The following is a 12,865-nucleotide window of genomic DNA, read 5'->3' on the forward strand; positions in this document are numbered from 1 at the left end:
ACAAACACAGGTGCGCTGCGCATCCATTGAGATGAAATGATAAATATCACAGATCGCTTGACGGAGAGTGAAACTCTGAAGCGCTCACTCAGAGAGTGTTCGGCGAGTGAAAATATATCTGTGCTAAACTTATACTTAGTCTCCAAATCACACACTGGCGAATATAAAATCTGAGAATTTATTAGCCATTGGCTAATATTAGACATCATTTAGTCACCTAGAGTGAAGATTTAGGCTACGTCCACACGAAGCCAGAGCTTTTGCTATCCAATCTTTTTTTCCCCTCCTCTCAAGAAATATCTGCGTCCACACGAAACCATGAAACCGACACAAAATGATGTAGTATGCCAGACCAGCATGTGGCGCTGTAATTCTGCCACAGAGATACACTAAAAATTAAGAAGAAGACTTGGACTATGCGCATAAACCTTACGCGCAGTATAAAACGAACATGGAACAATACATTTATTAATCTGTGTTAATGTTAGTTAATAAAAAGACAATCGTTCAGTGTTTGTTCATGTTTTTGTTGCTGTTACGTGACGTAGCGGTGTCTGACTAGGGGCGAGACATGGGCTGATGACGTCATCGTTTCAGAAAATATACGGATTCGCTGTCCACACGAAAACGCAAGGGCGGCGTTTTCAGATTTATCTACTCTGGGACCCGTTTCATAAAATATCGGTTTCACTCTCCCAAAACGCCGGATCCGTGTGGACGAAACGCCTATACGATACAAAATGTATGCGTATACAGCTAAACGCGTCTCCGTGTGGACGGGGCCTTAGTCGCATATGCAAGTGATTTACTCGTAATGTAGAAGGTTGCCTTACTGATCCCACACTTTTGAATGGTAATGTGTGTACACACACACACACACACACACACACACACATACACTTCAAATAAATATATATTAATTATGTTTTCTTTTGTAAATAAAACAAAATTTTTAATGGACAAAACATTTTATAAAAAAAAACACTCAATATTTAATATTTCTAGCAAATTTTAAAATATGTAAAATGGATCATTCTTTTGTGCTGAAACCTAGAAAAACAGAGTAGCACAGAATCTAGTCAATATTCATAATCTTGAAAATAAAATAAATAAAATAAAATAAATACTGTAGAATTCAGTCATCAACTTCAGCTTGCCAGTCGTATTGAATAATACAGAATACAAAAGAAAACATAATCAGTTTTCATTATTTAGTAAATAGAATATAGTTGATAGTAAATAGTCATTCATAGTCATTAGAATATAGTCAACAGAAGTGATTAGAAACTGTTCAAAGAACAAAAATGAATAAAAACTTTTGCAGAATGCAATAACAAACCAAATTCCTTTCAATTGTTTTAGAGTAAAAACATTATGTTTTTAAGTTTCATGATCATTTTTGATTATTTAAAATCATGATTTTTCAGAATTACACCACTTCTTGCTGTCCGAGTCCTTTCATTTCCTGGGGCTCTTATGAATTCACTTGTCCACTGCGATGACCGTGCCAGTTTCTGCAGCAACAAGACTGAGTTATTTTTTCAGACATCACTCAGCCTTATTCTTGCACTACGACAGATATGTTATGAGCTGAGTGCATGTGTCTAATGATGTTGTTGGACCACAGCCAAAAATACATTTTAGGAAAGAAATAAACCTTTACTTTAGGGGGTTATGAAATGGAGAACCAAAATGTTCTTGATACTTACATAAGAGGTTACTTTACAGCAAAAAAAAATAAATAAATACTGCAAGTTTCAGAACTCAAAACTAACTCTGCAGTAAAAACATTCATTATTATTTTCTACTCTTCTGAAATGGCCAGATTTGAAATTTTATTGCGAATAAAATAAGCACATACTGTACATGCAGAGCCTTTTGTAAAACGACAAGTAATAATAGTACTTTTAAACTGATATACCGAAAATTAAGCAAGCAAAAGCAATTAACACACTGAAACAGACTGTTGCAATCGTTGTGGTTGCATTGCATTGTTCAATTTCTTCTGCCTCAGGCTCAAACATATACAGCTCTATCAGAGCACTTGCCATCTCGAGTGTCAAAACACATGACATGCTGTAAAAGAGGGGGCGTGGTAAGGTGTGATGAAGATAGCCAATCAAAGCTGTGGGTGTTTACTTTTGTTTCTGCAAGTGGTAACATCCTTTGAAATTGAGTGTTTTTCACAGAGAGTGAAAATGAGGGTGGAAAAATTATCATTTTTACAAATATTAGACCTGCTTTGGTGAAAAAAACGTTGCAAACTTTAGGCCAGATGTACTAAACAGGGCAAATTAGCGTGGAAGTGCAATCCCATGAAACCGCCGATGGGAGTGGAAACTTCTGCTAGTGATCTACTAACAATGCGCAAATTAAAGAACACAGACGTATGCCAGACAGCCAGCGCTTTTCAATGAGCAATGCAATCTACCAAGAGCAGCGCACATAAGAGCAGGGTCGCGCAAACAAGAGCCAATGATAATCAGGTACGTGCAATCTACTAACAACACAGGCGCAAATGGGTTAAAACATGCTTTTTTTGGGGCGTTAAATAATGGCACAAGTACCAGTAAACTGACTACCGCAAACCTTAGTAAATCACCTTGAATGATTCCTTTAAATACTCTGCTCCCATAAATTTTGAGTCTCAAAGGGACACTCCTACAAATGCATAGGCAATACGGTTAGCCGCAAAAATAACTGTCCACGCCTTTTCATCGCTAATGTTTCACTGCGTGTACCTACTTAAGTAGTGTTTAGTAAAGGTGCTCTATGTAATTTTTTGAATGTACTAAAGCATAAAAATATGTTTGCAGATATTTAGGAAACATGCAAAGTGCACATACTTGTTTCTCAGAAAAACAATGCTACAGCCACTACTTTGAAATGTGCGTTCCATGTCGGGATGTCTGTTTTTGTTTTGGTCTGTGTGATTCCACCCACTGCTAATTTACCCAATAGTATTCAACACCCCGGGTTGCCAGTTAGTGGAAAACACAGTGTATGGGGCCATTCACACAGAACGTGTATTTGCGTCTAAAAATGAATGTTTTTTTAAAGGGGTCCTATTATGCTTTTTCACTTTTTCAACTTTAGTTAGTCTTTAATGTTGCTGTTTGAGCATAAAAAAGCTCTGCGAAGTTACAAAGCTCTAAGGCCAATTCAAAAGGAGATATTTTATTTAACAGAAATCACTTTTCAAAAACTACAACGAACGACTCGTTTGGACTACAACATCATGAGCTAATGTATTAAAGATTTATTACCGTCACTGTAGTATGAAGCAGGGTGGGGCTGAAAGCCATGGAAGCGAAACGAGGCCGCAGGAGCGATTGCTAATGAGAGACGAGTGCGACACACAGTCGACCGTTTCATGTGTATGTGGGGTAAAAGCAATGCTGTTTTATCATAATAGATACACTTGAGTGTGTTGAAAGTTCTGTTATAATGCTACTCTGTGCGTTCGTCACGCATAACATATTAAAGCGTCTTTGGTGTTTCCATGTTTTCCACTAAATAAAACCGGAAATCGAGGGTGTATGACATCATTGGCAGGCGACGCAATGACATGGTCCATTATTCAATTCAATTCAATTCAATTCAATTCAATTCAAGTTTATTTGTCTAGCACTTTTCACAATACAAATCATTGCAAAGCAGCTTTACAGGAAATTAAGTTTCTACAATATATTTAGTAGTAGCTTGTCAGTGGAGACTATGTCAAATTGATGTACATATACACTAGTTAAAATTGCTTAATTCTCTAGATTTAAACATTCTTGGAAACATTTGGGATAATGTAAGTACACAAGTCAGCAAAATATATAACACTGTTCTAGTGGTTTTTGGATACTTTAAAATATTTTATAAACTAACATTGAGAGAGAAAAAAAAAAATTGCATTTCTAATCATAAAGAATAAAACTGAACACATACCTGACTGCGGGTCCACGGTGAAGTACTGCTGGCCTTGAATCACTGAATACACAAGTTTGGCACTATTCCCATACGTTGGATCATCAGCATCTGTGGCTGTCACTTGAATAACGGACGTGCCTAAGGAAAGAGAGAGAGAGAGAGATGAAATAAGAGGTAGTTTTGACAAAGTCAAGGTTCAATGAGCATGTAACCCTCTGTCTTTTCTTCCAAACACAGCTGACAGCAGTCAGAGGGCATTTGTGTGTGTGCAGCCAAGCGCAGTACCGATGTTGGCCATCTCAGGCACGGTGGCACTGTACGGGCCGCCCTGGAACACAGGCGGGTTGTCGTTGATGTCTTGCACACGGATGATGAACTGGGATGAAGGCTCCAGGGCTCGGCCAGTCTGCCGGTCTGTTGCCGTGGCGATAAGGCGGTACTGGTCCTTTTCCTCACGGTCTAGGGGTTTGGTGACGTGGATGTTCCCTGTTCTGCTGTCAATAACGAACACCGAACCGGCCCCCTCACCTTTTAATATGTATTTGGTTCGTCCATCACCCCTGTCCACACTCGAATGAAGCTGGAGGAATGAATAAATAATCAAAAAACACAAAATATGTAAGAAAATTCTCAAAATAATCATCAACAAATTCAATTTCTTAAAAGACTGTATGCACAGTATAAAAGGCACTCATAATGCTGTATGATATGTATTGTATTGCAATTACTTTCTAAGATAGGTTATATAATGTAGTATATTCTAATAATTTGGTTGAAGACTTCAGCTAATCAGTATGTTTTAGCACAAATAATTTAATTATGTTCAAACACATATTATTCCTGTCTGCTTAAAGAATTACCATATAAAGATGTAAGTGATTCATTAATATTAATATTTATATGATCTATTATTTTTTATGTGTGCTCTCATTTGATATTAGGGGTGATTGAACATTCAGACTTGTATTAAATTCAATATTATAATCAAGTCTCTCTGTTACTGTTGGCACATATACCATTGAAAAGTTTGTGGTCGGTATGATTAAATAATAATAATAATAATTTTATTCAGCAAGGATGCATTAAATTGATCAAAAGTATCAACATGTATCATGGTTTCCATTAAAAAAACTGTTTTGAACATTGATAATAATCTAATATTTCTTAAGTAGCAAATCTGCATAACAGAAAAAGCGTTGCATCACAGGAATAACTTACATTTTAAAATATATTAAAATAAAAAACAATATTACCATTTTTACTGTATTTTTGATCAATTAAATGCAGCCTTGGTGAGCATGAGAGACTTCTTTCAAAAACATACAAAAATCTTACCAACCCCAAACTTTTAAACAAATTTCTTAAGCCACATATATATTTCTTATTCATAAATATTTGCTGCATACCTGAAAGATGGCAGGTAGATCTAAAGTAGACTTTGAGATATGAAGAGCAATATTCCCTAAATGTATAATGCATTTTATACACAGGCACCACAGAAGGTGTTACCAAAATCTAATGCTATTTTCTCACTTGGCTAATATTCTTCTCTAAAAACATCCTGTGAAGATAATGACTTAAGAGACCGACTGCTTCCATGTGAATAAATAACTCCATGAGGTAATGAGATGTGTTTGTAGTTTTCTGTAACTGAGATCCTCTAAGGCCAAACAACACAAATTTAATATCAGAGTATAAAAAATGATATCAGGGAAAACCATCCATAATAAACAAGTGGCTTCCTCGTTTTTTCAGCCAGTACTAATAAAAAAACATTTCCCTTTTAATACTTTCCGACAAAGTCATAATTGCTCTGGTTGAGCTCTGGGCAGGCAGACTGATCCAGGATCACTGTGAAAGGGCACCTTTCACCAGGGGCTAAAAAAGACCTCTGTATCCAGATATCCAGCATGCCTGATACGAGGCACTCCAGGTGTTTTTGGACTGATAGGGGGCTGATGATTGGCTGGGCAGAAAATTCATTAGCTCAGCCGACCAGTAAGGTCACAGGGGAACTGTGAGGAACATGAACATAAATGTGCCAAATAAACCTGTAAAACCAAACATGCTTTGGCTACGAAGAACACAATAGAATACAAGCTGCAGTGTTCACTGCATACTGCAGTCTACTTTTAATTTAAATATGGAAACATAACACAGCCTGTCATCCCTCCAAATAAATAATGAAAAAAGGAGTTATTTTGCATTTTTAATCCAGAAAATCGTTTTAACTCTTGGCAGTCTGATTAAATAATGATTCATAATGACATAAAAAAATCTTGGTTGATAATAGTTATATATATTAGTGTATATATATATATATATATACACAGACACACACACAGACACACACACATATATTTACCCTGAAAAAAGACCTAAAATGCATAAGGACTTCACTGACACAACATGGACACAAAAGAATCACTGAATCCTTTATTGAATAGGTTCATTTGTATAACCTGTACAAACAAACTGATTCAATCACTACAATGAATCAGATTTTTCAACACTACATACAAAAGACATTTTTGATTGTTCTCTCCATTTGACTAGCAGAATGTGCAAACTTTAAAAGCAGTAGCAATTTAAAAATCAAACAAACAAATAAAATATAATTTCATATAAAGCACACATTTAAAACTATCATTTTAATTTTTAAGTTGTGAATGAATGGTTACGAATTACTTGGTTTCTAGCTGGACCATTTACAGTCATTACCTGGTTTAAGATGGCTTCCAAAACTTACAAATAATGACTTGAATTATAAAAAAAAAAAGTTTTTATTACATTTTGGCTTATGGTTGCTGGACAATTTATGGTTATTACTTCAAATGAAATGAAATGAAATTAAATTAAATTAAATAATAACTTAAATTGATAATATAAAAATAATAAAAATAATTAATGGTCAATTACCGTACAAAAATTGGTAAAAAAAAATTTTTACAAATAAAAATAAAACAATATAATTGCGACTTTTTATCTCACAATTCTGAAAAAAAGACTGATATTTGTGGATTTATTTCTCACAGTTATAAATTAACTCCTAATTGAGTTATAAAGTCAGAATTGTGAGATAAAAAGTCACAATTATTTTTTATTCAGTGGTGGAAACAGCCTTCCATATTATCTGGTTTAAGATGTCTTCTAAAAAAAATAACAACATAACACATAAAACATAATGTAACGTAACATAACATATAACATAACATAACATAACATATAACATAAATAATAAAATAAAGCTGAATTACTGTCACAGTATTGAACAAATGTTGTAGCACTGCTATGCTTAGTCTGACATTGCAGGCTACTTACAAAAAGCAGTAAACTATTGTACATTGAAGCTACTTAGGTGAGCAATATCTGTTTATCTACACACTACAGATGTAGTATGAACAGTATGCTAGTATAGTGACATAACCATTCTCTGGATTTCCCCTTCACCTACACACACACACACACAATGGCAGTCTACATGTCCATCTGTTTTTTTCCTCATCTTCTCCTCTCAGCTGTTTGCCTCTCACCCTCTTTGTCCATCTGTTTCACTCTCTCCCTCTCTCTGTCTTTCTGTTTGTCCATCTGGTTAACCCTCATCTAACACCCCTCTGTCATGTTTATCCAACCATCTTCCAGTCTTATGGAGGCAGCACATTTTCGACAGCTAATATTCTGTCTTTGTCTGCATCTGTAAGTGTGTGTGAGGGAGGAGAGGGGAGTTTAACAGGAATTAAGTTATTATTTCTAAGATGGGTCAGAGTGAGAGAGAGAGAAAGTGAGCTGACGACCAGCTAGAGGGAGCTGAAGGGATTATTCATCCTTCAGTCGGGTCTTCTTATCTTTGTCTTGTTCTCGCAGCTTTTTGGAGCAGTACTTTAGTACAGAAGGAGTGTGTGTGTGGTCAGAAGAAGGCTTTGCAGTGGTTTCCCATCCTGTGATCACACTAACGCTCGGCATGCTGGGAAACTGAAGTGGGTTGAGGGAGCTTGTGATTAAAGGAGCTCTTAGGTTCTTTCCTCCTGCGTCTAAAACCTCTTCCCCCTGCTTTTAGTATGAAAACAGTGACAACTTTCAGTCTTTTTCCTTTCTTTTTCAATTCTTTGACTCTCTCCCAACCCATTTCTCTGTACTTTTTAGACTGTCACACTGCTTTTTAGACTCTCAACTACCAAGGCGTCAAACACTCCCACATCCTCAGCACAAATATACAGCAAGTACAGACATACAATCGGCCCTGTGGTGCACATATACTAGAAAATGTTAAAATGTTAAAAAACAATACCAATAAAACAATACATACATACATGTGCAAAAAACCACTCTTATAGTGCTTTTTTTTTAATTTTCTGGCTTAACTATTCCATTCTATTCTATTGGATATTTTCTATTCTATTCTTCTTATTCATTATTCTTTAATCTTGTATTAGCCAGTTTTTTCTTGCAGAAGCACACACACATAAATATATACTGCAGAAATACATGCATTGCTGGACCCGTCTGGATTAAGCGATCTGTGCATTGATCATCCCTCATTATCATGTGCATTTTCCCTCATCACCACAAAAAAACCCAGCACTCTACCGCTGTGCATCTGACAGCATGTATATTTAAATCTATAAATTAGCTCTGAAAATACCATAATACACACACAGATGCATTTGCATACGTCAGACAGGAGCTGTATTTTCAGAGATGGCAGCGCTCAGCCATAGCAGAACACGAGTGCACAAGCTGTCAGAGTGTTTTAAATAAGTGAGGTAAGAACATGGATTCATAATCCCATATTAACACTCGTCCTTCAATGGAACACAACGCTCGCTGAAGGAACAGCCCTGCATTAACTCACACAGATGCTATGTTTGCAATGGACTTATTGCATGCTATTAATTTTTTTTTACTTTAGAACGGTAGTGTACATTACTAAGAAATCATATAGTTTATTTTTACAAACCACACTATTTTTCTGGCACAAAAACAATTAAGGTTTTTGAATGAATACAAACACACACACACACACACTGATGTGATTTAAGATGACACAGAACTCAAATAAATCATTGCATACTGTAGGTTGACATTTAAAGAATGTTGTAAACACTTAAAAAAAAAAATGTAGTAATTTACATTAACCATCTGAACAAACTCTGAATTTCCTAAAGTGGCTTGAAAGGGAGACTTGAGGGAGAGTGTTTCATTATTTCCTCAACTTGACTGTAAAAGCTATGCACAATACAATGTGACATTAAAAACCAGCTATGTGACATTTTGTCACACTATACTACTACCAGATGAGAAAAGTAGCATGTTTTTGGAAAACAACAGCATTTTGAAAACAGCTGAACTGTTGTTACGCTATTGAACACATGTAGTGTATAGTGTTAGGACTTTCAGTTAGCTGCTCTTCAGCATTGCAGTGTGGTATTGTGAACACAGCCTGAGACACTCGTACCATCCACTGATTGGTTGAAAATTTGAGAGGCATGAAGGCTTTTGATCATAATAAGAGCTCTGAGGTATGCCGAGTGCTTCTCTTTAGTTCACTCTGAAGCCATTTGTACTCGGAGAGAGAACATGCATGTGTGACATTGAGAGGCAGAGGAGGAGTCGCTCTTCTGAAGAAAGAAAGAGAGAGAGAATAACACAGAACAAAGCATTCGAGTAGATCTCAAAATCAGCTCTAATAGATATTAGCACCAGTCAGAGTGGCAAGACCGGGCAGAACTGAGGAGTGTGAGAGACAAACGCGTTTATTCTGACATTAGAGAGAAAGGACGGACATCATCAACGGATCTAAAATTACTCCGAGATAGTCAGACAGTTTTCACCAGTGCTACTGAAACTAAAAACAGGCCTATAAAACCTGAAAAAAGCTGTCAGGTAGTATTTACAATCATTTCAGTGGCTGTTGTACAGTGGGTGAAGGACCTCTAGAAGTGCATGAAATCTCAGTTCTTGACACTGTTAAAATAAAATACTATCAATATATATGTATATATAAAGTGTGGTGTGTGCGCCATTCAGAATTGAATTGAGAATGCCTTTTTAAATTCCATTTCAGTTCCTGCATTTGAACCGAAACTGAAGAACATCAAGGAAGCAAACATGAGGCAGAATTGCAATTTGAATGTAAGAATATAATTATATAATTAAATGAGACAGATGGATGGAACAATGGATGTATGGAACGACAGATGGACATATGGATGGATGGATGGATGGACGGATGGATGGATGGACGGACGGATGGATGGATGGACATATGGATGGATGGATGGATGGATGGACATATGGATGGATGGATGGAAGGACATATGGATGGATGGACAGATGGATGGATGGACGGATGGACGGATGGATGGATGGACGGACGGATGGATGGATGGATGGATGGACGGATGGATGGATGGATGGAACGGAGATTGTGAGCCAGACCTTCTTGTCCAACATCAGACCTCGAAAATACTCTACTGGATAAAATGTGTGAAAATTCCCACAGAAACACTCCAAAATCTGGCGAAAAGCCTTCCCAGAAGAGTGGAGGCTGTTATTAACTGCAAAAGGGGAACCAAATCCATAATAATATATATGTATTTACAATGGGATGCTATTAATGTCCCTGTTGATGTAATGGTCAGGTGTCCCAATTCTTTTGTCCATATAGAGTAGATGCTCTGATAAATGAGCAGTACTCAAATGACCTCTATCATGTCAGACATTCTTTTCCTTTTGTTTACAGGCAAAATATTGCTAACATTAGCCAAAATCTTGCTTGAGTTTGTGCAGCAACATTTCAATTTCACGTATCAATGAGGATGTCAGAACGTGACGTGATTGATAAATATAAAATGCCGCCCATTGTGAGCTGTCTTAACATGAAAGACACACTGTGATGTCGCACAGCCTGCCTTGGCTTTTACCCAAAACCTCACTGGTCGTATACAATCTGACAAGCAACCGCCGTAACAGACAGAAAACAATCACACACTCCTCCTTGTCTCATTTCGGAAGATTGGAGCTTTTGTAATATATTTACAAACCCGCTGACAGCGGTCTCAAACACGACACACTGACAAATGTTCTCTGAAATTCAGGGAATTCCTAAAAGCGCGGAGCCAAAGACAAATTCAGCAGTGAGTGATGTGAAGTCGGAAAGATTTACACTTCCTGCAGTCAGAGAGACTTCCTGTCCTGAGGGGGGTCACACAGGAGGCATGCTTGGTTGATTTTGGGAGGCAATAAAGCAAACATTGCTGTGTGTCAGATGAGGAAAAGAGCACAGCATCAAAGAGCAGCTTAGAGGAACTTCTCTTTCACTCTCTCCATCTCTCTCTCTCTCTCTGTGGTGAGCTACATGAAGCCGCGGGCTGAGCAGTCTGCGTTCACGCGTGTGTGAGTTCTAGACCACAGCATGACCATGATGTCAAAGCACATTCACTGCCTATTACTCTAACCAGTCAAAACATGCACACTAACACAGATGTATACACTTATTTAAAGCCAAATGGACCCTATTCACTTGTCTGGTCTTATTGTGCGCAACTCATCAAAAAGCCCCATCCTACATTTTTCCCTGTTGAAATAATAATTAAATAATAATTAAATATGAATAAATAATAGGATGGATGGATAGATAGAGATAAAATCTAATTATTAATTTTATAAATAGGCATTAAATCCCATAATGTAATGTGTTCAACTTGACCATTTAGGCCAAGATGAGCAAAAAGAAACATCACAAACTGCTGCCCATGTCTGCTCAACCACGGTCTCATTCAGATTTTTCAGCTCGCTTTCCCGTTCTGTGCAAAATTAGCACAAGCTCTTATTCTGTGTTGTTCGGTGACATGTTGTCAGCGGCTGAAGCGCTATGATTTTACCGCGGGTACAGGGTGTTATTAGGCATGACGTGAAGTGCCGGCAACAGCAATTTGATGAAAGACACCAGAGTAGACTAGAAGTGAAATTTAATGGAATAAAAAACAACTCTTCCACCAAATCATATACTGCATTATTCTAATCTCAGGAAATTGTCAAGCAACATAGCAACTATGTGTGCCATTACAGTGTAAATGAAATTAAATCTACATGCTGTATTATGTGGTTAGTACTTATCAAACACTACTAACAAGAAAAACACAAAATTACTCACAATCATAATAATAATTATAAACAATCAAAATGAAATGAATGAGTTACACCTAATGTAAAAATAGAAACTCTAATTGTGATATTTAAAAGGAGACACATGAGGATTCAAGTACTTGAATTAATATATGAAAAGAAAAATGTAACAAAGGCATAAAGGGTGTTGCACACTATTTTGGTTACGATCTAAAACTATTAAAATAGTTTTCATTAACTGAAATAAAGCTGAAATATAACAAAATATACAGTTGTGGTCAATATTTTACACTTTGCAGTATCTGCAAAATGTTAGTTATTTTACCAAAATAAGAGGGATCATACAAAATGCATGCTATTTTTTATTTAGTACTGACCTGAGTAAGTTATTTCACATAAAAGATGTTTAGTCCACAAGAGAAAATAGTTGAATTTATAAAAATGACCCCATTCAAAAGTTTACATATGCTTGATTCTTAATACTGTGCTGTTACCTGGATGATCCACAGCTGTTTATTTATTTATGTATTTGTAATAGTTTTTCCTGAACAGTTAAACTGCCCGCTGCTCTTCAGAAAAATCCTTCAGGTCCCATACATTCTTTGGTTCTGTTTGCGCAAGGTTAAAGGGGTCATATGATGCTGCTAAAAAGAACATTATTTTGTGTATTTGGTGTAATGAAATGTGTTTATGCGGTTTAAAGTTAAAAAAACAAATTATTTTCCACATACTGTACATTATTGTTTCTCCTCTATGCCCGCCTTTTTGAAACGTGTCGATTTTTACAAAGCTCATCGGTCTGAAAAAAGCGAGGTGTGCT

General features: G+C 36.5%; 1 protein-coding gene across 1 annotated transcript in view; it reads right to left on the reverse strand.

Annotated features, from left to right (window-relative positions):
* The window catches only part of LOC107751833 (cadherin-11-like), a 47,585-nt gene that overhangs the window by 27,930 nt on the left and 6,790 nt on the right, over positions 1-12,865 (reverse strand). Inside the window, exons 3-4 of the mRNA XM_016567605.1 lie at positions 4,204-4,498; positions 3,937-4,056 (exon numbers count right to left, since the gene is read on the reverse strand). Coding sequence (XP_016423091.1) covers positions 3,937-4,056; positions 4,204-4,498 — 415 coding nt within the window. The remainder of the gene's footprint in view (positions 1-3,936; positions 4,057-4,203; positions 4,499-12,865) is intronic.

The sequence above is a fragment of the Sinocyclocheilus rhinocerous genome, unplaced genomic scaffold (genome assembly GCF_001515625.1).
Source record: "Sinocyclocheilus rhinocerous isolate Xijiao unplaced genomic scaffold, SAMN03320098_v1.1 scaffold2126, whole genome shotgun sequence".
Taxonomy (NCBI): Eukaryota; Metazoa; Chordata; class Actinopteri; order Cypriniformes; family Cyprinidae; genus Sinocyclocheilus; species Sinocyclocheilus rhinocerous.